Source organism: Natrix helvetica, assembly GCF_964273705.1.
Source record: "Natrix helvetica genome assembly, chromosome: Z".
NCBI classification, from domain to species: Eukaryota; Metazoa; Chordata; class Lepidosauria; order Squamata; family Natricidae; genus Natrix; species Natrix helvetica.
Genome location: NC_138554.1, coordinates 3,578,068 through 3,604,749, shown reverse-complemented (window position 1 = coordinate 3,604,749; position 26,682 = coordinate 3,578,068). Strand labels below are relative to the sequence as shown.

General features: G+C 49.7%; 1 protein-coding gene across 1 annotated transcript in view; it reads left to right on the top strand.

Moving 5' to 3' along the window:
* Positions 1 to 26,566, top strand: part of LOC309401952 (capping protein, Arp2/3 and myosin-I linker protein 3-like) — a 38,334-nt gene extending 11,768 nt beyond the window's left edge. The window contains exons 10-33 of the mRNA XM_081971339.1: positions 169 to 278; positions 1,077 to 1,154; positions 2,936 to 3,012; positions 3,129 to 3,233; positions 4,169 to 4,238; positions 5,930 to 6,011; positions 6,787 to 6,883; positions 7,459 to 7,513; positions 8,701 to 8,873; positions 8,997 to 9,065; positions 10,647 to 10,740; positions 13,145 to 13,243; positions 13,491 to 13,619; positions 14,514 to 14,627; positions 14,805 to 14,980; positions 15,817 to 15,904; positions 16,288 to 16,416; positions 18,580 to 18,643; positions 19,315 to 19,520; positions 19,927 to 20,039; positions 22,868 to 23,195; positions 24,994 to 25,128; positions 25,805 to 25,874; positions 26,438 to 26,566. Coding sequence (XP_081827465.1) covers positions 169 to 278; positions 1,077 to 1,154; positions 2,936 to 3,012; positions 3,129 to 3,233; positions 4,169 to 4,238; positions 5,930 to 6,011; positions 6,787 to 6,883; positions 7,459 to 7,513; positions 8,701 to 8,873; positions 8,997 to 9,065; positions 10,647 to 10,740; positions 13,145 to 13,243; positions 13,491 to 13,619; positions 14,514 to 14,627; positions 14,805 to 14,980; positions 15,817 to 15,904; positions 16,288 to 16,416; positions 18,580 to 18,643; positions 19,315 to 19,520; positions 19,927 to 20,039; positions 22,868 to 23,195; positions 24,994 to 25,128; positions 25,805 to 25,874; positions 26,438 to 26,535 — 2,759 coding nt within the window. The 3' untranslated portion in view covers positions 26,536 to 26,566. The remainder of the gene's footprint in view (positions 1 to 168; positions 279 to 1,076; positions 1,155 to 2,935; positions 3,013 to 3,128; positions 3,234 to 4,168; positions 4,239 to 5,929; positions 6,012 to 6,786; positions 6,884 to 7,458; positions 7,514 to 8,700; positions 8,874 to 8,996; positions 9,066 to 10,646; positions 10,741 to 13,144; positions 13,244 to 13,490; positions 13,620 to 14,513; positions 14,628 to 14,804; positions 14,981 to 15,816; positions 15,905 to 16,287; positions 16,417 to 18,579; positions 18,644 to 19,314; positions 19,521 to 19,926; positions 20,040 to 22,867; positions 23,196 to 24,993; positions 25,129 to 25,804; positions 25,875 to 26,437) is intronic.
* The last annotated feature ends 116 nt before the right edge of the window (positions 26,567 to 26,682 follow it).

Below are 26,682 nucleotides of genomic sequence, written 5' to 3'. Positions count from 1 at the left end.
TAATTGGGCCCTCTCCAGATTGTGAGGCCTTTGTTTCCCAGAAGGTCTCCTTGGACTACAACTCCCAGGATTCCTCGGTCAGCCTAGCCATTGCAGGGGATTCTGGGAGTGGAAGTTGGGGGAAGTGGGCCTTGAACCCTCAAAGTTGCTCTCTGCTTCCTTGCTCAGGACTTGCCGTTTTGTGCCAGACCTTCAGTGCCAACCCAGCCTTCACCAGTTCTCTCCGCCATCTTGACTTAAGCAAAAACCCCGGCCTCCTGGGCACCGACGAGGCTAATGTGAGCGATTGGCACCTCATCCCTTGGCCTGAAGTGGGAGAGAGGGCTTCCTGCCTTGAGCAGCGGGGGGGGGGGGGGGTTGGACTAGAAGACCTCCAGGGTCCCTTCCAACACTGTGATTCTGTTCTTCCTCTTCCTCCTCCTCCTTTCTTCCTTCTCCTCCTTTCTTCTTCTTCTTCTTCCTCTTCCTCCCCCTCCTCCTTCATCCCCCTCCTTTCTTCTGCTGCTCTTGCTCTTCCCCTCCTTCTCCTATCTTCTTCTCCCTCCTCTTCCTCCTCCTCCTTTCTTCTTCCCCCTTCCGTTCCTCCTTCTTCTTCTTCCTTTCTTCCTCCCACCTGCTCCTCCCCCTCCTCCTTCACCCCCCTCCTTTCTTCTGCTCTTCCTTCTCCTCTTGCTCTTCCCCTCCTTCTCCTATCTTCTCCTATCTTCTTCTCCCTCCTCTTCCTCCTCCTCCTTTCTTCCTCCCTCTTCCGTTCCTCCTTCTTCTTCTTCCTTCCCCTTCTTCCTCCTCCTCCTTTCTTCTTCCTCCTCCTCTTCCTCCTCCTCCTCCTTTCTTCCTCCTCTTCCTCTTCTCCCAACTCCTCCCTCCTGCTATGCCCGTCCCCCCCTCAACCACAGCGGATGTCGGGCGCCAGGCATCTGAATTTGGATCGCCCGACTGTGACAGGGTGGAAATCATTTCTTCCCTTTTTTTTTGCCATTTTGTCACGTTGAAAGATCGGTAAACAAACTATTTGTATGTCTGCCTTTTATCCCGGTTTGTTTACGATGCCTTTCTTTTTTGGGCTTCCCGACAAGAGTTTCTACTCCTTCCTGGCACAGCCTAACGCACTGATTCACCTGGACGTATCCTCCACGGATTGTGCGGTAGACGCGGTAAGGAGGACTTCAGAGGACGGATTTGGGGGATGGGTTGGCTAAAGCAGGGGTCCCCGATCACCGGGCTGTGGACTTTTACCGGGCTGCGGCCCATTTGTAAGCGGGCTGCACCAGCCGCAGCCTGCCACGCGTGCAGGCAGCTCTGTTCTGGGTCAAATGGAGTTGATGAACGCCTGGCGCTCACACAGATCAATCTGCCGAGCCAGAAAAGTTGGGGACCACAGCTTACGGAGTGCCTATGGCAGGGGTGTCAAACTCAAGGCCTGAGGGCCGGATCCGGTGTGCTTTGATCTGGCCCATGGAAACAGCACTCTGGAAACAGCAAAGGACTGGCCTGCGGTGCCTTTGTCGGTGAAGCTCTGTTTTCGCTGGCAGAGGTTTTTCTGACCTAGGCTTCCCCTGAGCCTGAGCTGTCCAACAGCCCTCAGATGGAGAGTCAACAGCCCCCAGGTCTAGAGGTGGCTGATGAGGAAGAGGAGGAACAGCTGGGTCCAGTGCCTGACACACAGATGCACAGAGGGCAGAGGAGAGGAGAGCAGTGGAAATCTATGGGCTGATCCTCGAGATTATTCTGACCTAGACTTCCCCAGCAGCACGAAGCCGAGTCCTCGTCCCGATAAACCCCTTTTATTTAAATGACAGTGAATTCCTCTCCAGCAAAGTCTTTCCTCTCCCACTCAAGATAGTTCACAATTACCGACCTTGATCAGGCTTGGAGAGTGGCCAGGCCGATCTCTTTCAGACGCCGCAACACTAGGCAAGAATGCAGGAATGAACGAACGGCCTCCTGCAAACTCCACTCCCCTTTCGCTCCTCTTTTATTCCCTCTGGGAGGGGCCAGAGGGGTCCAGCTGTGGCCTTACTCCCAAGTCGACCCCTGTTCCTTAGCTGTTCCCTTCGTCTGGCAACTACACTGGGAACAGGCTCCAGCTGTTCGTCTGCCTCACTGATGTCTGACTCCGAAGGCAGCTGATAACTGTCGGACGTCCCTGGCCCCATCTCTGCCTCCGACACAGAGCCCTCGTCCGAGCCTTTCCCAGACTCCAGGACTGGCCCATGTTCCTCCCCAACCTCCTCGCTGTCCGACTCTGCTGCCAGCTGTGCTGGCGGGCCACAACAAGAGGATTGCAGGAGGCCGTTGCAGCTGCAAACTGTTTCCCCTGGCAAGGCGTCGGGCCAGCGAAAACGGATCTCCCAGAGGGCTGCAGGAGGCCGTCACAGCAGAAAACAGGGTCCGGAATGGGGAACCACACACACTTCCCCAAGCTCCATTGTCACTGGCAGAGGGTTGCAGGAGGCCGTGGGGCCCGGGAGCGTCTTTTCCCTGGCAGAGCACTTGTGCCACCACAGGTGTTCCCGTCAGGAGTGACGTCAAGCTGGCCATGCCCCCCCACAACCAGTGGTGCGTTCCTACCGGTTCGGCCCGGTTCGGCTGACCCAGTAGTGGTTTGGCGGCCTGGGTCACTGGAACCGGCAGCGACCCAGGCCTGCCACGCCCCCGAACTGGTTCTCTGGGTGGCGCCGTGGGTGCCGCCATCTTGTTTTTTGCTTCTGCGCACATGCTTATTGTACTGCCCGCGGCACGCCCACGAGCAAACCAGCAGTCGTGGCTGCCAGGACCCACCCCTGAAGACAACCCTGAAATGAAAACGAGTTTGACACCCCTGAGCTACGGCGTTGTGGCTTGCCAACTTTGGATGGTGTCCTGGCAGTTAGTAAGCAGGGTCACGGTTCACGCCTGGGTGCGTGTGGTTTATTTATTTGTGGGTTTTTTGTAGCTTTTTAGTGCGTTGCTGCACGGCTGCTGCCCTCGTCTCTGCTACCTCAATCTTTCGCGAAACACCTTTCCCCACCGGTAAGGATAATGCCGTTTTTAACACCTGCAAAGGGAGAGGAGGGGGGTCTTTTTCTGGCTAAGAAATAAGAGGATTTCTCTTTCCACCCCCCCCGCCCCCCCCCCACCTTCCCCAGGAAGGGAAAAGAATTCCCCCCCTCTCTGAAGCAGTTTTTCTGCAGTGCCTACTCGCTCAGCTTTGTGAATCTGTCCGGCATCAGGGTCCCCGTAGAAGCCTTGCGGTGAGTCTCATGGTCTCGGGTCCCGCGTTGAGCGGCTCCTGGAACAAAACTCAGAGGGGTTGTCTCCTGGGCAATATCACGGAGGTGTCGAGTCGTAAAACAAAGGGAACGACCCTGGGAGGTGGTGGGGAGAGAGGGGGGGGACTGGTCCAAAGTCACCCAGTCACATTTCATGCCTAAGGTGGGACTAGAACTCAACGTCTCCTGGTGATTGGTCCAAAGTCGCCCAGTCACATTTCATACTTAAAGCAGGACTAGAACTCACTATCTCCTGGTGATTGGCCCAAAGTCACCCAGGCATATTTTGTACTTAAGGCAGGACTAGAACTTACCATCGCCTGGTAATTGACCTAAAGTCACCCAGTCACATTTCATACCTAAGGTGGAACTAGAACTCACTGTCTCCTTGTGATTGGCCCAAAGTCACCCAGTCACATTTCATACCTAAGGTGGAACTAGAACTCACTGTCTCCTTGTGATTGGCCCAAAGTCACCCAGTCACATTTCATACCTAAGGTGGAACTAGAACTCACTGTCTCCTGGTGATTGATCTAAAATCACCCAGTCACATTTCATACCTAAGGCAGGACTAGAACTCACCGTCTCTGGGTGTTTGGCCCAAAGTCACCCAGTCATGTTTCATGCCTCAGGCAGGACTAGAACTCACATCTCCTGCTTTCTAGCATGGTACCTTAACCACTAGACCAATCTGTCTCTCAAATACACCTGTTATTTGCCCAGGTGTTGTGAGTGTTTGTTCGGACAACAATTTCACCCCATTCCTGATGTTGTACATTTTTGGGTGGTTTAGCCTTTTAACTTCATTTCATCTATAAATATTTGGTGGTTTGATGGGCCACCTTGTTAAAGACAGGGAAAAATAGACAGGCCAAAATGTTGAAAAGCAATAATTTGTGTTTGTACCCCTCACACAGGTCTCTCATGCAAGGTTTGTCTGCCAACACCCACCTCAGTGACCTGCACCTGGATTTGAGTGGATGTGAGGTAAAATCGGGATACAGGGGTGGAATCTATCTATTAAAAAATGTCTGCGTGTCCCAGCATAACTCTGGAACGCCTGGAGCATTTTCAACCAAACTTGGTACACAGATGACTTCCTCTCTGGAAACAAATACTGTGGGAGTAAGACACCCCTAAGGCCCCTCAGGGGGGGGGGGTTCTGTTAAGATACAGCCTGTTGTGCCTTCAAACGGCTTCTACTGTACTGCCGTAAAATGGCTCCTACTGTACAGCGCATTGGAGTTGCCATGGTAACGGCTTCACAGTACTCCACCAGGGGGCTCCCTCTGGTAAGGGGGAAAATTCAACATTAGAAATTACGTTTGGTCTGGACATTTTCCCCCATATAAATAAATACCCGGGCAACCTCAGGCTATCGGCTAGTTAGGATATAAAATTAAGATAGGCATCCATGAAGTGCATAAAGCTTTTGGCACATCTCTCCTTCGACCAGCCTCTCTAGCAGAACAGAACTGAACAGTTGAAAGGGACCTTGTAGGTCATCTAGTCCAACCCCCTGCCAAAGCAGGGGACTCCGAGAACTCCCACACTCAAACTTTACACCAAGTTTAAACTTCACACTGGTAGTCCTTGACTTAATGGCCACAACTGAGCCCAGAATTTAAGTTGCTAACCGAGACATTTGTTGCGTACCGTTTGATGACATTTTCCCGCCACGTTTGATCAGTGAATTGCCGTAATTGTTTAGTGAGGAACCTGGTTGTTAAGTGAATCTGGATTGCCCAGCGACTTTCACAATAACAATATTAATAATCTCTGTCAATTTTTCAAAACATAAGTAATCCTTATTATATTGTTCAAACATAAACATTCCAAAAATGCCTCGCTCATCTTTATCTCTGCCTCCATATCTATCTTTCTTGTGGTGTCTAAACATTTCTCTATTACACATGAACAAGTTTAACTAAGTTTCCATTTATATCGATCCAGTGTACGCTCCCATGGTTAATAATCTCTGATCGCATTTATCCAATGTATACAATCCTCATTATATTATACGTCTTCTCTTCAGTCCTCCCATTCTTATCCATTTTAATCCAATTCACAATGACAGTAGGAGCAATGTTAACGAGATACCCTTCGTGCTTATCCAATTCACACTTTTTATGATCATCTCATTATCACGTTCATCAAATTATATAGTCTTCTTGTTAAACTGTACATTGAAAGAAAAACACCTAACATCTGTAAGCTTCTAATCTGTGATTTGTATTCATTCTCCCGTAGAAACAATTTGTGTTTTAATGTTTCCCCGATCTAATTTCATTTCTGCCTCTCTAGTTTAGAACAGGCTGATTTCATATTTGAAGGGCGATTTCGTTCACCCATCATCTTTTTTGAAAGGGGGGATAATTTTGTGGGAGGGTTGGCAGCCGTTGTGTGAGTGCAGCCAGTGGTGGGTTTCAGCCGGTACGGCACGGTACAGCCGTACCGGTAGTAGCCGGGAGCAGCTGACAGCGTACTGCTACGGTGGCTCGTTCGGCCCACCCACCTGCCCGCCCGCGTTCTATACCGGTTTTTAAAGCAACTGGCCAGTTGTGCATGCGCGAGCTCCGATAAGCAACTGGCCATTAGAAGCCGTGGCTCACAGGTTGGGGACCCCCGCCATACGATAAATAAATAAACACCGATTTCTTTCCGCCTTTTTATGTTAGCTCCGTTCTCCGGGAGCTCAAGTCCTTCAAGAACAGATGCCCGGAATAAACGCCTTGAGCGGTCTCGATATTTCGGATAACGGTGAGTCTCCAACATCCTGCGAAGTCTGAAGAACGAAGGGGTAGAATCGGAGAATCACGTCCTTAATATCGGGTTGCGTAAACAGACGCATAGAATACAAATATAATAGCAGAGTTGGAAGGGATCTTGGAGGTCTTCTAGTCCAACCCCCTGCCTAGGCAGGAAACCCTATACTGTTTCAGACAAATGGCTATCCAACATCTTCTTAAAGACTTCCAGTTTTGGGGCATTCACAACTTCTGGAGGCAACTTCTGTTCCACTGATTAATTGTTCTAATTGTCAGGAAATTCCTCCTGAGTTCTAAGTTGCTTCTCTCCTTGATTAGTTTCCACCCATTGCTTCTCGTTCTGCCCTCAGGTGCCTTGGAGAATAGTTTGACTCCCTCTTCTTTGTGGCATCCCCTGAGATATTGGAAGACTGCTATCATGTCTCCCCTAGTCCTTCTTTCTATTAAACTAGACACACCCAGTTCCTGCAACCGTTCTTCCTATGTTGTTGTTAAGTGAATCTGGTTTTCCCCATCGATCGCAAAAGCGGATCCGGTGACCCCAGGTCATTGCGACCATCATAAATACGAGTCAGTTGCCAAGCAGCTGAATTTGGATCATGTGACCACGGGGAATGTTACAACGGCCCTATGTGTGAAAAATGGCCGTCTGACTTTTTTCCATGCTGTCATAACTTTGGACGGTCGCTAAGTGAGGTGTTTGTAAGCCGAGGATTACCTATACAAGGAAATAAACATGATCACTTCCTGTTTTCTCATCCCAACAGGCTTTGATGCAGATTTGATCACTTTGCTTCCGGCGTTGAGTAAGAACAAGTCTTTGAAACATCTCTGGCTCGGGAAGAATTTTAACGTCAAATCCCGGTGAGGTTTTTTTTTGGGGGGGGGGGGGGGAAACAGGCGCCATATTTCTGAACCCGGTGAAGTTAAAAGAGTTTTTAGGCTGGGCCACGATGTCAATTGTAATAAGCCGACCATGAAAGCAGTTTGTTTCTCCATTTTCAATCTCGGCAACGTTACGACGGGTGTCGACTTTAGGTTGGACAGACAAAGAAAGAAAGAAAGAAAGAAAGAAAGAAGTCGTATTTATGACAATTGCAGTGTCCTGGGCTAATATGATCCCTTTTTCCAACCTTCTGACAAGCCAAGTCAATGGGGAAGCCTGATTCACTTAAGGCCCATGGTACTATGTAACAAGTGCAGTGATTCACTTAAGAACTGTGGCAAGACAGGTGGTAAAACGGGGGCAAAGCTCGCTTCACAAGTGTCTCAAATAGCCACAGAAACCACAGGTTCAATTGTGGTCGTAAGTTGAGGACAGACTTGTAATGAGTGCTATTCCTTCCCAATTCCGAATGTAAGGAGGAGGAGGAAGAGGACGGGGTATTGAGGACGATGTAAAGTTGACAGGAGCCATTTTTAATCTTTTTTTACCTCAGGACCCTGGAAGAAATTCTCCAGAAGTTAGTGCAATTTATCCAAGAAGAAGAGTGTGTAAGTTCTTGGCCGGTGCAAAGCATAATTCGCTAGAATTATGATTAGTATTATTTATGGGTTGTTCATCGTTTAATGACCCCGTAATCTCTTGCAACTGAATGGAGCAGAGTATTTACTGGCCAGACGCCTTTCCTGTTGTCAATGCGGAGTTTTGTTCAGCAGATTGTGCCCAGAGAGAGAAATATCTCTCTCTACCAAGGATCGACCTCACAGCCTCATCAGTGTGAGGCGAGATCTCCGCCTCTAGCCCACCACACTGTAGCGCTTATGAGTTGTTCCTAGCAAAATGTGTTAAGTTGAAGATGGTTCTGGGGTGACGGGAACAGGGGTAGAAACTGGGTTTTTTTAGGGGATCCTGTTGTGGCCCACCAGCGGAGCTTCCAGCAGATTCGGACAGTGAGGAGGTTGGGGAGGAACCTGGGCCAGTCCTGGAGTCTGGGGAAGGCTCTGATGAGGGCTCTGTGTCGGAGGCAGAGAGGGGGGCCAGGGCCGTCTGACAGTTATCAGCTGCCTTCGGAGTCAGACATGAGTGAGGCAGAAGAACAGCTGGAGCCTGTTCCCAGTGTGCTCATGCGCAGAGCTGCCAGACGAAGGGAACAGCTAAAGAACAGGGGGTCGACTTGGGAGGAAGGCCACAGGTGGACGATGAATGGCCTCTCCCAGAGGAAATAAAAGAGGGAGCGCCAGGGGAGTGGAGCTTGCAGGAGGCCATTAGTTCGCTTCATTGGTTGGGGACACTGCGTGCCACCTGCAGCACGGGTGCCATAGGTTCACCGTCCCGGGTCTAGGGTCAGACATCAGTGAGGCAGAAGAACAGCTGGAGCCTGTTCCCAGTGTGCTCATGCGCAGAGCTGCCAGATGAAGGGAACAGCTAAAGAACAGGGGTCGACTTGGGAGGAAGGCCACAGGTGGACGATGAATGGCCCCTCCCAAAGGAAATAAAAGAGGGAGCGCCAGGGGAATGGAGTTTGCAGGAGACAATTACTTCACTTCATTGGTTCGAGACTCCTTGCCAAGTATAAAAGGGGGTTTTCGTTGGGACCAGGTGTTTGCTTCCTGCTCTCGGGAAGCCTCAGTCAGAACAAGAAGAGGGGTAGAAGCTGGGGTGTTTGTTTGTTTTAGGGTATTCAAAATGGCTGTTCAGCCCCCTCCCACTCCTTTCTCTCTACTCCCCTCCCCAAAAGTCCTTACAGTCCTTCTCGGTGGCCGATTCCCGGCTGAAAACCCGCTGTAGCATCCTGATCAACGCTCTGGGGAGCAACACTTGCCTGACCAAAGTGGACCTCAGCGGGAACAACATGGAGGATCTCGGCGCCAAAATGTTGTCCAAGGCTCTGCAGATCAACAGCACGCTGAGGTAAGGAGGCCTGGATGACACCACGTCCGACGGCAGAAGCTCCGGCTGTGAGAGAGGGACTCCAACGGATGCCTCCGAGGGGAGAAAGCTCACTCTAAACCAGATTATCTTCCTCCTTTCTAGAAGCATCTCCTGGGACAAGAATGGGACCACTGCCCAAGGCTTCCAGGACATCGCCCGGGCTTTGGAGAAGTGAGTGAGCAGGGATGTCCACCTTGAGAAAGAGGAGGATGAACCTTCTCTCTGGATGGCAGTTTTTGAGCCGCTGGAGACAAGAAGCAAATTTTTGGTTTTGAGGGTTCCGGAATCCTTCTTGAAGCGTCAGTTGGGAAGGAGCCACAGCTCAGCTGGACGGAGAGGATGACAGAGAGGAGGGGAAGGAGAAGGGGTGGAGATGGAGGAGAAGGAGTAGGAGAAGAGGAAGGGATGGAGAAAGAAAAGAGATGGAGGGGAAGGGAATGGAGGAGGAGGAGGAGGAGAAGAGGAGATGGAGATGGAGAAGGGATGGAGAAGGAGAAGAAACATAGGAATAGATGGAGAAGGAGAAGGAGGAAGAGAAGAGGAAGGGATGGAGAAGAAAGGAGGAGGAGGGATGGAGAAGAAATGGAGAAGGGATTTAGAAGAAGGGGAAGAAAAATAGGAATAGATGGAGAAGAAGGAAGAGAAGTGGAAGGGATGGAGAAGAAAGGAGGAGGAGGAGGGATGGAGAAGAAGATGGAGAGGGATGGAGAAGGAGAAGAAAAATAGGAATAGATGGAGAAGGAGAAGGAGAAGTAGGAAGAGAAGAGGAAGGGATGGAGAAGAAAGGAGGAGGAGGAGGGATGGAGAAGAAGATGGAGAAAGGATGGAGAAGAAGGAGAAGAAAAATAGGAATAGATGGAGAAGGAGAAGTAGGAAGAGAAGAGGAAGGGATGGAGAAGAAAGGAGGAGGGATGGAAAAGAAGATGGAGAAGAAGAAGAAGAAAAATAGGAATAGATGGAAAAGGAGAAGGAGGAAGAGAAGAGGAAGGGATGGAGAAGAAAGGAGGAGGAGGGATGGGGAAGGAGGAGGAGAAGGGAGGAGAAAAGGAAAAGAGGAAGGGATGGAGGAAAAGATGATATGGAGGAGAAGAGAGGAGGAGAAGAGAAAGGGATGGAGGAAGAGGAGGAGGAGGAGGGGAAGGGATGGAGAAGAAGGGGAAAGAAAAATAGGAATAGATTCAGACAGAGAGGGAGGAAGAGGGGAGGAAGGGATGGAGAAGAAATGAGGAGAGATGGAGAAGGAGGAGGAGATGGAGGAGGAGGAGGAGAAATAGGAGAAGAGGAAGGGATGGAGGAAGAGAAGATGAGGAGGAGCAAGAGGGGAAGGGATGGAGGAGAAGGGGGACGAGGAGAAGGAAGATGGAGGGAGATGGGAGGAAGGAAGATGGAGAGAGGGAGGGAGGAAAGAAGATGAAAAAGGAAGGAAGGAAGGCCCATGCTGGTTAGAATACAATATTGCAGGCGAATTCTGCCAACTGCCAGCAGTTCGATCCTGACTGGCTCAAGGTTGACTTCGCCTTCCGTCCTTCCGAGGTGGGGGAAAGAGGCAGATTTTTTAAAAACCGCTTAGAGACTATGAAGCAGTAGATCAGTTTAAGCGCTACTGCTATTAACCGCTGCCTCACTTAGCCACAGGACATGTTGGACTTCATTATGGTCGTAAGTCCAGGATTAGCTGGACGCCCTTGGCACCTCTACGGGCCACTCGGACATGATTCAAAACAGATTTTTCAAATTGTCTTCCTTTTTAAGCAACTACACCCTCAAATTTATGGCTTTGCCCATGAGCGACATCACCACGGCGTACCGCAATGCCCCCGACCGGACGGACGAGGTTTGGCAAAAGGTGAGCCCCTTCCCACCAATCTGGCATTATTAATTAACTCATTAATTCATTAACCAGTGGAACAGCTTGCCACCAGAACCTCCAACACTGAAGGTTTTTAAGACGAGATCGGACAGCCGTTTTTCTGGAAGGGCAGAGGGTCTCCTGCCTGAGCCGGGGGTTGGACTAGAAGACCTCTGAGGTCCCTTCACGGTGTGTTACAGGTAGTCCTCGACCTATGATGGTTCACTTAGTGACCGTTCAAAGTTACAACAGCCCTGAAGAAAGGGTGCGTTTTTCACAGTTATGACCGTTGCCGCATCCCCAGGTGCACGCGATCCTTGGCAACTGTTCACACTTACGACGGTTGACAGTGTCTGGGAGTCTTGTGATTCCCCTTTGGGGACCATCTGATGAGCAACGGGGAAGCCCGATTCACTTAACAACCGTCTCACCCGCTTAACAACCGCCGTGATTCTCTTAACAACTGTAGCAAGAAAGGTTGCCAAACAGGGCAAGATTCACTCAACCACTGTCTCGCTTAGCGAGAGAAATTTTAGGCGGTCGTAAATCGTGATCAAAATTCGGATGCTTGGCAACGGATTTGTATTTATGACGGATTCACTGTTCCTCTTAGCAGTGATTTGCTGAACAACGGTGGCTGATTTATCCACTGCAGTGATTCAATTAACAACAATGTGTTGGGACAGTTGGAACAGAGTTCTTTTCAGGTGGGGAGGGGGAGTAGAATGTCTAATGCCTTAGCATCAGTGTGTGTTAATTACTGTATAAGAAATACTAATGATCTGATGGTCATTTTGAAAAATCCTTTCTTAGCGAACACCTAGAAGCCAAGAGGAACATATGTGCCTATTTTCAAGTTTGTAGACTTTACGGTTCTGGAGATTTCGTGATGAGTGAGTGGTGCTTGGCTTTTATATATATAGATTGACATCCACAATGCACAGGCTGCATGATGGTAGTAACTTAAAGACCGGCTGCAATTTAGTTGTTCTGTCCTCACCGCTATCTCCCTCTTCTGGCCCCTTTTTAGCTGTTCTGTCTTCACCGCTATCTCCGTCTTCTCCTCCCCTCTGCATTTTAGCTGTTCTGTCCTCACCGCTATCTCCGTCTTCTCCTCCCTTCTGCATTTTAGCTGTTCTGTCCTCACCGCTATCTCCGTCTTCTCCTCCCCTCTGCATTTTAGCTGTTCTGTCTTCACCGCTATCTCCGTCTTCTCCTCCCTTCTGCATTTTAGCCGTTCTGTCTTCACCGCTATCTCCGTCTTCTCCTCCCCTCTGCATTTTAGCTGTTCTGTCTTCATCGCTATCTCCGTCTTCTCCTCCCCTCTGCATTTTAGCCGTTCTGTCTTCACCGCTATCTCCGTCTTCTCCTCCCGTCTGCATTTTAGCCGTTCTGTCTTCACCGCTATCTCCGTCTTCTCCTCCCCTCTGCATTTTAGCTGTTCTGTCTTCATCGCTATCTCCGTCTTCTCCTCCCCTCTGCATTTTAGCTGTTCTGTCTTCACCGCTATCTCCGTCTTCTCCTCCCGTCTGCATTTTAGCCGTTCTGTCTTCACCGCTATCTCCGTCTTCTCCTCCCCTCTGCATTTTAGCTGTTCTGTCTTCACCGCTATCTCCGTCTTCTCCTCCCGTCTGCATTTTAGCCGTTCTGTCTTCACCACTATCTCCGTCTTCTCCTCCCCTCTGCATTTTAGCTGTTCTGTCTTCACCGCTATCTCCATCTACTCCTCCCCTCTGCAATTTAGCTGTTCTGTCTTCACCGCTATCTCCGTCTTCTCCTCCCTTCTTCAATTTAGCTGTTCTGTCTTCACCGCTATCTCCGTCTTCTCCTCCCGTCTGCATTTTAGCCGTTCTGTCTTCACCGCTATCTCCGTCTTCTCCTCCCGTCTGCATTTTAGCCGTTCTGTCTTCACCGCTATCTCCGTCTTCTCCTCCCCTCTGCATTTTAGCTGTTCTGTCTTCACCGCTATCTCCGTCTTCTCCTCCCGTCTGCATTTTAGCCGTTCTGTCTTCACCACTATCTCCGTCTTCTCCTCCCCTCTGCATTTTAGCTGTTCTGTCTTCACCGCTATCTCCATCTACTCCTCCCCTCTGCAATTTAGCTGTTCTGTCTTCACCGCTATCTCCGTCTTCTCCTCCCTTCTTCAATTTAGCTGTTCTGTCTTCACCGCTATCTCCGTCTTCTCCTCCCTTCTTCAATTTAGCTGTTCTGTCTTCACCGCTATCTCCGTCTTCTCCTCCCTTCTTCAATTTAGCTGTTCTGTCTTCACCGCTATCTCTGTCTTCTCCTCCCTTCTTCAATTTAGCTGTTCTGTCTTCACCACTATCTCCGTCTTCTCCTCCCTTCTTCAATTTAGCTGTTCTGTCTTCACCGCTATCTCCATCTTCTCGTCCTTCCTCAGATCCAGTGGTGTCTCCTGCGGAACAACCATTCTTCGAAGATCTCCCAAGATCAAGCTTTCCGACTCCACCAAGGAATCGTCACCCATAGCGCCGAGCAAGTAAACGTTCCCATCTCCCTGGAGCCACTTCTCCCGTCCATCCTTAACATCTGGGGGGGAGCGGAGGGGAGGGGGGAAAACTTGCAGATATGACCAAGGGGGGATGCCGCAAGATCAGACGGGATTCGAGGGTGACCTGAATACCTCCAGGATCTCTGATGGGTTTGTGAGGACAGACACATTGGAGGATTTTCAGGTCAAGGGGGGTTGTCTGAGTTAACAATCTCCTCCCCTGTCTCCTCTTTAGATGATGAGCCGGCTTTGCGTGCGAGTTCAGGAGGAGCTACGGGTCCTGAGGACGTGCTCGGCCGATTCTGTCCAGGAGGAAGTCCTGTATGCCCGGAAATTGATGAAAGAAGCTAAGAATTCAAGAGCGGTAAGACAAACCCTTTGTCCTTCCGTGGATCGTCCTTGTCTTGCAACCGCTCATTTTTAAAATGATTATTGTTTTATTCATAAACATTTTGAATACAGTGCATTGTCAGGGTATGTCATTTACAAGAGGAAATTAAAGAGAATACTGTATTTTTCGGAGTATAAGACGGACCTCTTTCCCTCAAAAAAGAGGGTGAAAATCTGGGTGAGTCTTATACACTGAATACAGCATTTTTGGCCTCCCGAACCCCCCCCCCCTTCTTAAAACTGAACTCCACTTTGTGGAATTCAGGTTTAAGAAGGCTGGACTTCAAGTTTAAGAAGGCTGGACTTCAAGTTTAAGAAGGATGGACCAAGTTTAAGAAGGATAGACCAGGTTTAAGAAGGATAGACCAGGTTTAAGAAGGATAGACAAGGTTTAAGAAGGGTAGACCAGGTTTAAGAAGGGTAGACCAGGTTTAAGAAGGATAGACCAGGTTTAAGAAGGATGGACCAAGTTTAAGAAGGATAGACCAGGTTTAAGAAGGATGGATCAAGTTTAAGAAGGATAGACCAGGTTTAAGAAGGATGGACCAAGTTTAAGAAGGATAGACCAGGTTTAAGAAGGATTGACAAAGTTTAAGAAGGATTGACAAAGTTTAAGAAGCATGGACCAAGTTTAAGAAGCATGGACCAAGTTTAAGAAGAATGGACCAAGTTTAAGAAGGATGGACCAAGTTTAAGAAGGATAGACCAAGTTTAAGAAGGATGGACTTCAACTTTAAGAAGGGTGGACTTCAATTCCCAGAATTCCCCAGCCAACAGAGCTGGCTGGGGACTTCTTGTAGTTAAGGTCTACCCTTCTTAAAGATGCTAAGATTGAGGAACGTTCTTCATCCTCTCTTTTTTCCTCCAGCTCTTTCCCAGCCTCTATGAACTTGGGCACCTCTTGGCCAGTGATGGGCCTGTGCGGCACCGCCTGGAGTCCATGGCCAACGAAGTGGCGAAAGCCGTCGACAAGGAACTGCAGGTGAAGGAAACGCCACCGTCCCCTTTCACGCTAGGGATGGTGGCAAAGTCCTCTTGGGTGGGACGTCCTTGGTCTTGGGAATTGGAGGTATCTTGTGGTGGTTGTGAGATGACCATCTTGGCTGATCTCCGTTCCCCTCTTTCGCTAACCCTGATTCATGGTTCCTCTCTCGGCCAGATGATCTTGGAATCCATGGTGGCCCTCACCCAGGAGTTGTGTCCACACGCCGTCCAGGCCGCTGAAGAACATCACAAGATGCTGGCCGCTGTTTCGGAGCATCTCACCGTGCCCCGAAACTTTATCCGCGGCGCTTTGCTGGAGCAGGCTGGCCAGGATATCCAGAACAAGCTCAAGTAAGAATTGGGGTGTAGATTTTCTTTGTTCAAAAGGTGGGGTTCAGGGAGGGATAGTCTCAGTCGGGACACGGGATACGGAGGTCGCAGAGGCAGCTGGACGTTCAAACCACCCCTTGATAGCTCCAGGTTTCCCCCAAACGCTCCCACGTTTCTGGCAAGTCCCAGAGCAAAGTGGTCACGCGTGCACAGACCCCCCTCAAGCAGCCTCAGGCTGAAAATAGTCCAGCAAGGGGGGTTGGACTAGATGACCTCTAAGGTACCTTCCAATTCAATTCTCCTCCTCCTCCTCCTCCTCCTTTTAAAGGCGAGATCGGACATAGGTTTTCTTTTAAGCAGGGGGTTGGACTAGGAGACCTCCAAGGTCCCTTCCAATTCTATTCTCCTCCTCCTCCTTTTAAAGACGAGATTGGACACAGGGTTTCTTTTAAGCAGGGGGTTGGACTAGAAGACCTCCAAGGTCCCTTCCAATTCTATTCTCCTCCTCCTCCTCCTCCTCCTTTTAAAGGCGAGATTGGACACAGGGTTTCTCTTAAGCAGGGGGTTGGACTAGAAGACCTCCAAGGTCCCTTCCAATTCTATTCTCCTCCTCCTCCTTTTAAAGGCGAGATTGGACATAGGGTTTCTCTTAAGCAGGGGGTTGGATTAGAAGGTCCCTTCCAATTCTATTCTCCTTCTCCTCCTCCTCCTCCTCCTCCTTTTAAAGACGAGATTGGACAACCATTTGTCTGAGATGTATAGGGTTTCCTGCTTGAGCAGGGGGTTGGACTAGAAGACCTCCAAGGTCCCTTCCAACTCTATGACTCTGTTATTTTGTTGTTCATCCTCTGATGTAGTGAGGTGAAGCTCTCGGTCGTCACGTATCTCACCAACACCATTGTGGAGGAACTCCTGGAGGAGTTGTATTACGCTCACAAGAACCTGGTAAGGATGACCTCTAGGGTGTCCCAATGACTCACTCCCCTCCCCCTTCCACGTCCTCGTTTCATTTCATTGATTTGCAGCCTGGTATCTCAGCCGATCAGAGTGCCCGGTTGACCTTGTTTGCCTTCGAAGCTAGGCAGGCTGCTAATTGGATGGCCAGATGCCTTTCCTATTGCCAATGAGGAGTTTTCTTCAGCAGGGAGATTCTCATTGTGCCCAGAGAGAGAAATATCTGCCTCTACCTAGGATTGAACTCACAGCCACCGCACCACTCATTTTATTTTGGATCCCCCTTGTGTTCAGCTCCGGTACTGCAGATCTGCTCTCGGAATAACTGCAAGCTGACCTCTTCCGTCTTCCCTCTCTCCTGTTTCCAAACGCAGGCCCAGCACATCACTCATCTCCACCGGCTTTCGGAGAGCCAGGATAACCTCATCCTTCCCGAACATCTGGGGAAACCCCAACTCCAGGCCCCGAAAGAGTTCACCGATCACGAACTCGATTCCAACATCGTAAGTGGATCCGGGCGGATTGCAGGCGAGGGCCTTGATTTTGGCAATTCCTGCCTTGTGTAGAGTTTGAGTGACGGCGCGACCAACATTGGCTTGGCTCGTTAAACGAACGATCGCTTAAATAGGAGCCAGCCGTGGGCAGCAGCTGCCAAAAAAGCCAACACAGTTCTAGGCTGCATCAACAGAGGGAGAGAATCAAGATCACGTGAAGTGTTAATACCACTTTACAATCCCTTGGTAAGGCCACACTTGGAATATTTGCATTCAGGTTTGGTCGCCACGATGTAGAAAAGATGTGGAGACTCTAGAAAGAGTGCAGAGAAGAGCAACAAAGAGGATGAGGGGACTGGAGACTAAAACATATGAAGAACGGTTGCAGGAACTGGGTATGTTTAGCTTAAGAGAAAGGAGGACTAGGGGAGACATGATAGCAGTCTTCCAATATCTCAGGGGTTGCCACAAAGAAGAGGGAGTCAAACTATTCTCCAAAGCACCTGAGGACAGAACAAGAAGCAATGGGTGGAAACTAATCAAGGAGAGAAGCAACTTAGAACCGAGGAGAAACTTCCTGACAGTGAGAACAATGAATCAGTGGAACAGAAGTTGCCTCCAGAAGTTGTGAATGCCCCAACACTGGAAGTCTTTAAGAAGATGTTGGATAGCCATTTGTCTGGAACGGTGTAGGGTTTCCTGCCTAGGCAGGGGGTTGGACTAGAAGACCTCCAAGGTCCCTTCCAATTCTGATTCTGTTGTGTTCTGTTCTATATTCTATTCTATTCTTTTCTATTCTCTATTCAGTTCTATTCTATTCTATATTCTCTTCTTTTCTATTCTATTCAATTCTATTGTATTTTCTATTCTATTCCATTCTATTCTATTCTATATTCTCTTCTCTTCTTTTCTATTCTATTCCATTCTATTCTATTCACTATTCTATTCCATTCCATTCCATTCTATTCTATTCTATTTTCTCTTCTTTTCTTTTCTATTCTATTCAATTCTATTCTATATTGTCTTCTCTTCTTTTCTATTCTATTCAATTCGATTGTATTCTCTATTCTATTCTATTCCATTCTATTCTATATTCTCTCTTCTTTTCTATTCTATTCAATTCTATTCTATTCTATTCACTCTTCTATTCTATTCTATTCCATTCCATTCTATTCTATTCTATTCTATTTTCTCTTCTCTTCTTTTCTCTTCTATTCAATTCTATTCTATATCCTCTTCTCTTCTTTTCTATTCTATTCAATTCTATTCTCTATTCTCTATTCTCTTCTTTCTATTCTATTCTATTCAATTCTATTCTCTATTCTATTCTATTTTCTATTTTCTCTTCTCTTCTATTCAATTCTATCCTCTATTCCATTCTATTCTATTTTCTCTTCTCTTCTTTTCTAGTCTATTCCATTCTCTATTCTATTCCATTCTATTTTATTCTATTCTATTTCCTAACAGTGAGGACAATTAACCAGTGGAACAGTTTGCCACTAGAGGTTGTGAATGCTCCAACACTGGAGGTTTTTAAGAAGAGATTGGGCAACCATTGGTCTGAAATGGTCTTGGGCAGTGATGGCAAACCTTTTTTCCCCTCAGGTGCCAAAAGCACGTGGGCGTCCCCACACCCATAATTAAATGCCTGCCCCCCCATGTTGTGCTTTCTTGGAGCCTGGGGAGGGCAAAAATGGCCCCTCCCACCCCACTGGAGGCCCTCTGGAGGCCAAAAACAGCCGTTTCCTGACTTCAGGTGGGCCCGATAGGTTCCTTTTGTCGCCGTCCGAAGGCTTTTCCAACTTCCGGATGAAAAATGGCCCAACGGGCCTATCGGAAGTCAGGAAACGGACCATTTCCAGCCTCTAGAGGGCCTCCAGCGGAGCAGAAACGGCCTCCCCACACCCTCCGGAAGGCCGAAAGGCGCGTGCATGCGCCCTTACCTCTTGTGATGCCTCCGCGAGCCGCCGCAACACTCCAGCTGCTCGCCAATGCGTCGCGCAGGCGCCACACGCTCCTTACCTGTGCGTAGAAGCGCCAAAGAGCTCAAATACAGGTAAGGGGCACCTGCCAACCCACCACTGGTATAGAGTCTCCTGCTGAAGCAGTGGGTTGGACTAGAAGACCTCTGAGGTCCCCTCCAACTCTATTATTCTATGTTCTCTCCTGCAGGACACCATGGCGATCAAGAGACAGAAGAACTGCCGCAGGATCCGGCCCGCTTCCGCCTTCATTAGTGAGTGCAACAACGATTTTTCTAGCTGCTGTTCTTAAATCCACAGAGGTAGTCCTCGACTTACGACCATTCATTTAGCGACCAGAGTTACGACGCTGAAAAAAGCGACTGGATCTTTTTCCGCACTCACGACCATTGCGGCGTTCCCCGTGGTCACGTCCTCACAATTCAGACCTTTGGCGACTGGCTCATATTTATGACGGTCGCAGGGTCCCAGGGTTATGTGATTCCCCTTGTGCGACCTTCCGACTAGTGAAGCCAATGGGGAAGAGGGATCCACTTAACAACCATGTGACTCACTTAGCAAATGTGGTGATTCCCTTAACGACAGCAGCAAGGGAGGCCGCAAAACGGGGGAGAAACTCACTTAACGCACGTTTGGCTTAGCAAAACATACATTTGCGGGCTCCGTTGTGGTCGTAAGTCAAGGACTGCCTGCCTCCATGCAATGAAAAAGGCATGTCGACCTTAAAACTGGGTTTAACTTGAGCGCAAAATCACCTGTTCGCCTACCTAAAAGTGGTTTTTTTGGGGGGGGCAAAAAATAATTGACCAAAACCGCCTGTTGGATATTCTTTCCGTGAGATTCACGGAACGACCGTCGTAAAATCGAATCCAGTCCGGCGGTGCCTCGACGGCAACGACTTGACAACGTCTCTCCATTTTTGTAGGTGGATCGGAGCAGGACAGCGACCTCACAGCCGCTAATATGAACTCGCCACTCGGATGGATCTCCCTGGTGGGCAACGCACCGTATTCCTACTCGCACAGCGCCTCCTTCGACGGGCTTTTCGAACTGCCCACAGAAGGGAGTCGGCTCGAACACCGGACGTGCGGCAGGCCTCGGCCCCCTCGCTCGACTCGGTTCCGCTCCAGCGTATGTAGCTTGTCCAAAAGATCGGTTTCCTTTTTCCCAACCCTTTTTTTTTTAACCGATCCGTTCCTCTTCTCGTTCTTCACGAGCCGTTTCATCCCTCGCTCCGGCTGTCCGGACGTTTTTCAAAGACGATTCTCTTGCCGTCGCTGTTCTGACCCTGCTCCCCAAACACGACAAACCCTCTGAAGTGAATTCGAAAAGATTCCTTTAATGAGGGTAACCTGGTAACCTGGGAGACAGCCTTGGGAAAGATATGCCTGGAATGCCGCTTCTGTTTGTGACTGCCGTGCGGCTTCATCGGTTTCCCATCCCCTTCGCCTATGGCAACTCGAGAGCAGGCCAGGGATGCTTTGCGAGTTGACAATGGGAAGAATGAATAGATCCTGGCGCTTTTCGTCTCTTTCAGAACCGAATTTTTCGTTCCCTGGAATCCCGAGAACAGGAGAATGGGTTGGGGTCCAGACTGGATGAAGGTCTCGAGGAGTTTTTTAACCGCCGAGTTCTGAGCAACACCATCAGGTGAGCTGAGGGAGGTTCTCCGTAGGGCGGGGTGGACGTCGCGCAATTAGGCAAGAAAAACCGAATGCGTGTAGGTATTAGAACAGGTGGTACCTGACTGAATAGCAGGGAGGGCGAGAGGGAACTCCGATCCTAGGTAGAGGCAGATATTTCTCTCTCTGGGCACAATGAGATTATATCTGCTGAATACAACTCCGCACTGGTGACGGGAAAGGCATCTGGCCAGTAAACACAGCTCCATTCAGTTGACCTGACTCCACCCCGATAGGGATTATGGAGTCATTAAAAGAAGATAATAATAAGCACAGAGTAGGTGAGTACCTGGCTCAAATGCTGTAACTGTGAGAGGATTAACCCTTCCCCTTCCTCCACCTTTCTTCCTCCCTCTCCCCCCTTCCACTTCCTCTTCCTCCTCCTTCCCACTTTCTTCTCCCCTTTCTACTACCTCCACCTCTTCCTCCTCCTTCTCCCTTCCTCCAGCCGTGTGCAGCACCAGCCAAAAAAGCCAATACAGTTCTAGGCTGCATCAACAAATCAAGATCACGTGAAGGGTTAAGACCACTTTATAATCCCTTGGTAAGGCTACACTTGGAATACGGCATTCCAAGTGTGGCTTTACTGGTCACCACGATGTAGGAAAGATGTGGAGACCCTGGTTTACCGAGAAGCACCAGGAGATGAAACGCCGGAAAAGACGCCTAGAGAGTGGTTGGAGGGCCAGCTGATCCGAATCTGATCGAACATTAATAAGAATTCATATTAAATCCTACTTAGTGGCGATAAAAGCAGCAAAACGGCAATATTTTTCCGCTCTTATCGTGTCCACAGACAAGCCGCCCTGTTTAGGGTGACCCACTCCTTACTTAACCAAGGAACTGGGAAGACCCCTTGCAGGGTAGGGCTGAAGAATTTGTTCAGTATCTGCAGGATAAAATCGCTCGGATCCGGACAGGCTTGGACTCTGACTGGGTAGATTCGGGCGAGTCGACAGGGATAATACAATACAATACAATAGTAGAGTTGGAAGGGACCTTGGAGGTCTTCTAGTCCAACCCCCTGCCTAGGCAGGAAACCCTATACCGTTTCAGACAAATAGCTATCCAACATCTTCTTGATGGATGAAGCTGTCTACCTGGATCCATTTCAGTTGGGTTTTAGGCCCGGGTACAGCACGGAGACGGCATTGGTTGCGTTGGTCGATGATCTCTGGCGGGCCCAGGGACAGGAGCTGCTCCTCTGTCCTGGTCCTATTAGACCTCTCGGCGGCTTCCGATACCATCGACCATAGTATCCTACTGTGACAACTCAGTGGGGGGCACCTTTTTATGGTGGTTCTCCTCCTACCTGTCGGATCGGTTGCAGTTCGTGTTGACTGGAGGGCAGGGATCTACCCCAAGGCGTGTCACTTGTGGGGTGCCCCAGGGGTCGGTTCTCTCACCCCTCCTGTTCAACATATATATGAAACCGCTGGGCGAGATCATCCGTGGTTTTGGGGTACGGTATCATCAATATGCTGATGATACCCAACTTTTCATCTCTAGCCCAAACCACCCAAACGATGCCCTCGACGTGATGTCCCGATGCCTGGAGGCTGTGCGGATCTGGATGGGGAGGAACAGGCTCAGGCTCAATCCCTCCAAGACTGAGTGGCTGTGGTGTCCGTCATCCCGATTTGTGCATCTTGTCCCATCTTTGACGATAGGGGGAGAAATTTTAGCCCCCTCAGAGAAGGCTCGCCATCTGGGAGTCCTCCTGGATACGCGGCTTAGTTTAGAAGATCACCTGACGGCCGTGACCAGGGGGGGCTTTTACCAAGTTCGCTTGGTACGCCAGTTGCGCCCCTTCCTGGATCGGGATGCTCTGTGCACAGTCACTCATGCCCTTGTCCTTTCTCGCCTGGACTACTGCAATGCTCTCTACATGGGGCTGCCCTTGAAGAGCACCCGGAGGCTTCAGCTGGTCCAGAATGCGGCCGCGCGGGTTTTTCATGGGGGTACCTAGGTGCTCCCATGTTACACCCCTTTTAGGCGGCCTGCACTGGTTGCCGGTTGTTTTCCGGGTGCGATTCAAGGTATTAATTATGACCTTTAAAGCGCTCCATGGCTTAGGCCCAGGGTACCTGCAAGACCACCTACTGCCACCAGTAGCCTCCCACCATCCAGTACGATCCCACAGAGTTGGCTTCCTCAGGGTGCCGTCGGCCAGACAGTGTCGGCTGGTGACCCCCAGGGGGAGAGCCTTCTCTGTGGGAGCGCCTTCCCTCTGGAATGAGCTGCCCCCGGAGCTCCGCATAATCCCTGACCTCCGGTCCTTCTGACGTGCCCTAAAAAGTTGGCTTTTCCAGCAAGCCAGCCTGGCCTGAACAAAATCAGATAAATGCTTGATTTAATTGTTAATTTTAATCCAACTTTTAAAATGTTATTGTTCATACTAATTGGGTTTGTTGGATACTCTATCTAATTTCTTTTTAACTTTTGTAATATGTGTTTTTTGTAAGGTTGTAAGACAGGGGCACAAATTCACTGAACCCCTGTCACGCTTAGCGATAGAAATGTCGGGCTCCGTGGTGGCCGTAGGTCAGGGACCGTCTATACCGCTGGTGGGTTCCTGACCAGTTTGCTACCGCTTCACCGAGAGAGGGCGTGTTGAGCGAGCACAAAAATTTACCGGTCCCAGCGAACCAGGCCAGAAAACCGCAACTGTTTCGTCCGAACCAGTCCGAACCGGTGGGAACCAAACTCTGGCCTACAGATCTTAACGTTTCTCTCCCTTCTGTCTTCCCAAACCACATCCTGCTATCTTAGTTCCGCCGTTTCTTTCCTGCGCAGCTATCCTCGGATCTCGGAGAGCTGCGCGGTACGGCCGGGACAGTCCGATTCTCTCCCGCTGCTTCAAAGGAAGAGGAAAAAGGGGCTCTTCCATTTTCGCCGATACCGCAGCATCAAGGGAGAGCGAGACCCCGAAGACCTGCCCCCCAATCCTCCCCCACCACCGCCGGGTGGGGAGGAACCGAAAGCCCTGATCTATTCGGTCGCCCATGAGAAAGAGTGGAAATTGGACCAGGATATCACAGGGGGTTCCATGCCCCTTCCAGGAATGGCGGTCGTGGGAGCGCTCGGAAGCGGGGTGAAAGGCCTCCCGGGCCGTTCCAAACAGGTGAGGAAATTTACTTCCGGGGGAAAGGGCTGGGACATGGTAGGTTACACCCAGGCAGGGGGGGGAAAAACAAAGATATAAGTACAGAGAGTAGGAGTGTATAGTATAGTCTTTATTGCCATTGTACAAAATAAATACCATGAAATTGGTTAATGGTGCGGTGGCATAGAGGTGGAGCTCTCGCCTGACAATCAGAGGGCAGTGAGTTCAATCCTAGGTAGAGGCAGATACTTTTCTCTCTCTGGGCACCATGAGAATCTGTCTGCTGAACAAAACTCCTCCTTGGCAACAGGAAGGGCATCTGGCCAGTAAACCTCGGCTCCATTCAGTTGTCCACCTACAAGGGATGATGGGATCATTCAAAGAAGATAGTGATAAGTAGAGTAGGCGAGACATGGCTTAAAAACAGTAACTGGGAGAGGGATCTTGGAGTCCTAGTGGACAACCATTTAAATAGGAGCCAGCCATGGGCAGCAGCTGCCAAAAAAGCCAGCACAGTTCTAGGCTACAGAAGGGATAGAATCAAGATCATGTGAAGTGTTAATACCATTTTATAAAGCCTTGGTAAGGCCACACTTGGAATACGGCATTCAGTTTTGGTCATCACGATGTAGAAAAGATCCGGAGAGTCTAGAAAGAGTGCAGAGAAGAGCAACAAAGAGGATTAGGGGACTGGAGGCTAAAACATATGAAGAACGGTTGCAGGAACTGGGTATGTCTAGTTGAATGAAAAGAAGGACTAGGGGAGACATGATAGCAGTCTTCCAATATCTCAGAGGTTGCCACAAAGAAGAGGGACTCAAACTATTCTCCAAGGCACTTGAGGGTAGAACAAGAAGCAACGGGTGGAAACTAATCAAGGAGAGAAGCAACTTAGAACTGAGGAGAAACTTCCTGACAGTGAGAACAATTCATCAGGGGAACAGAAGCTGCCTCCAGAAGTTGTGAATGCCCCAACACTGGAAGTCTTTAAGAAGATGTTGGATAGCTATTTGTCTGAAACGGTATAGGGTTTCCTGCCTAGGCAGGGGGTTGGACTAGAAGACCTCCAAGGTCCCTTCCAACTGTGTTATTCTATTCTATTCTGAATTCTATTCTATTCTATTCTGAATTCTATTCTATTCTATTCTGAATTCTATTCTATTCTATTCTATTCTATACCAAAAGGTACGGATAGGTAATGATAAACCCAGAGTCGGTGAAACCTGGCTCACAAACCGCAATTGCGGGAGAGACCTTGGCTTCCTAGTGGATCCCATTGCAGTCACCACACTATAACCGAGAGGTTGAGATGTTGGGAAAAATGCAAAGAAGAGCAACTAAGATCATTAAAAGGCCCGGAGACTAAAAACATATGAAAAACGGTTGCGGGATTTGGGTTTAGCCACTGTAGATAAAAGAAGAATTAGGGGTGAAATGAGAGCTGTCTTCCAGTATTTGGGGCGTGATGCCACCAAGAGGAGGGGGGGGGAGGTCAATTTATTTTCCAAACCACCAGAAGGCAGGACAAGAAGCAATGGATGGAAACTAATCAAGGAGAAAAGCAACTTTGGAACTAAGGAGCAACTTCCAAACAGTGAGGACAATTCACCCGTGGAACAGCTGGCCACTAGAAGTTGTAGGGGCTCCATCCCTGGGGGTTTTTTTTAAGAAAAGACTGGTCAACCATCTGTCTGAAATAGTCTACGGTCTCTTGCTTGAGCAGGGGGTTGGACTAGAAGACCTCCAAAGGTCCCTTCCAGCTCTGTTCTGATTTATTCTACCCTAAGGCCATTTTCCTTTCCTTCCGAAAAAAAAGATTTCCACTCCGGATTCAGAGAGGGCACCGGCGGACGGACGCAGGACCGAATTGCTACAGCCGTCGCGCGTCCAAGGTGTAGCGCTGCCAGGCATGGAACGGGCTAAAGGTTGGAGTTTGGATGCTAAACTTGAGGTAACTGCCCGTCACGGGAACCAAGGCCGATTGTGGGAAAGGGGGAGCACGCGGGGTCATTGGTTGAAGCCGAAAAATCACCTCATGGTGAGGCCGCACTCTGCTACCAAAATGGCCAATGCAATCCTAGGCTGCGTTAACGGAGGGAGAATGTTGTGGCCCACCAGCACCAAGCTGAGTTGGCAGCAGATTCAGAGAGTGAGGAGGGTTGGGGAGGAACCTGGGCCAGGCCTGGAGTCTGGGGAAGGCTCTGAGGAGGGCTCTGTGTTGGAGGCAGAGAGGGGGCCAGGGCCATCCGACAGTTATCAGCTGCCTTCGGAGTCCGACATCAGTGAGGCAGAAGAACAGCTGGAGCCTGTTCCCGGTGTGCGCATGCGCAGAGTTGCCAGATGAAGGGAACAGCTAAAGAATGGAAGGCCGCAGGTGGACGATGAACGGCCCCTCCCAGAGGAAATAAAAAAGGGAGCGCCAGGGGAGTGGAGCTTGCAGGAGGCCATTAGTTCGCTTCGCTGGTTGGGGACTCTGCGTGCCACCCGCAGCACCGGTTGCCATAGGTTCCCCGTCCCGGGTCTAGGGTCTCCTGCATCAGCAGGGGGTTGGACTAGAAGACCTCCAAGGTCCCTTCGGTTATTCTGGCCCGTGGGAGGTAACTCCTCGGCTTTTCTTCCTTGAGTAGAGCGTTGAAATGGAGCAAAGGATGGAAAGTCTACGGGAGCAGCAGAGGAGACGGTCTTCGGATGACACCGGTAGGTAGCATCATCCAACCTTCTCAGCTTGGGTCCCCCTCCCCTTACGAATAGGAGTCCGGGGGCATCGTGTGGTCACAGGAAGCTCTTTCGACGCACGCGGGACTTCAAGGGGTCGGCGGCTTAAAATCGGGGATGTCAAAGAAGGAAGTGCTCTCCTGAAGGGGTTCTTCCCTAAAATTAATGTTCTATTTATTTGTCCCGCCTTTTTGACTCTAATTCAAGTGGGGAATGTACCCAATGCTCTTTCCCGCGCCTGTTTTTCCCACAACAACAACCCTGTGAGGTGGGCTGACGTAGAGAGAGAGGGACTGATTTTGTGGCTGGATTTTGTGCTTAAGGCAGGACTAGAACTCACTGTCTGCCGGTGATTGGCTTAAAGTCACCCAGCTGATTTTCACAACTAAGGTGGGACTAGAACTCCCTGTCTCCTGGTTGATTGGCCCAAAGTCACCCAGCCGGCTGTCGTGCCTAAAGCAGGACTAGAACTTCCCGTCTCCTGATTTCTAGGGCAGCGTGGGCTATTGATCGATATTTGTTTTATTTGTCTTAAATCCACCCAGGGCAAAGAGGATGGAGACCTCACCCTCCCCTGCAGAGCTCCAAGCCAACTTTTGCCACCATTCGCCGGGCAGAAGCCAGCTGGGATATCGGTGAGTAGACATTCCTAGAACTGCCCAATTTTGGGCCGACATCTGGAGGCCCAGCGAGCCCTTTGAAGATCATTGGATTCCCAGAATTCCCCAGGGAGCAACGCTGGGAGTTGAAGTCCATTGGCCTTAAAATGGCCACAGTTGAAAAACCCTTG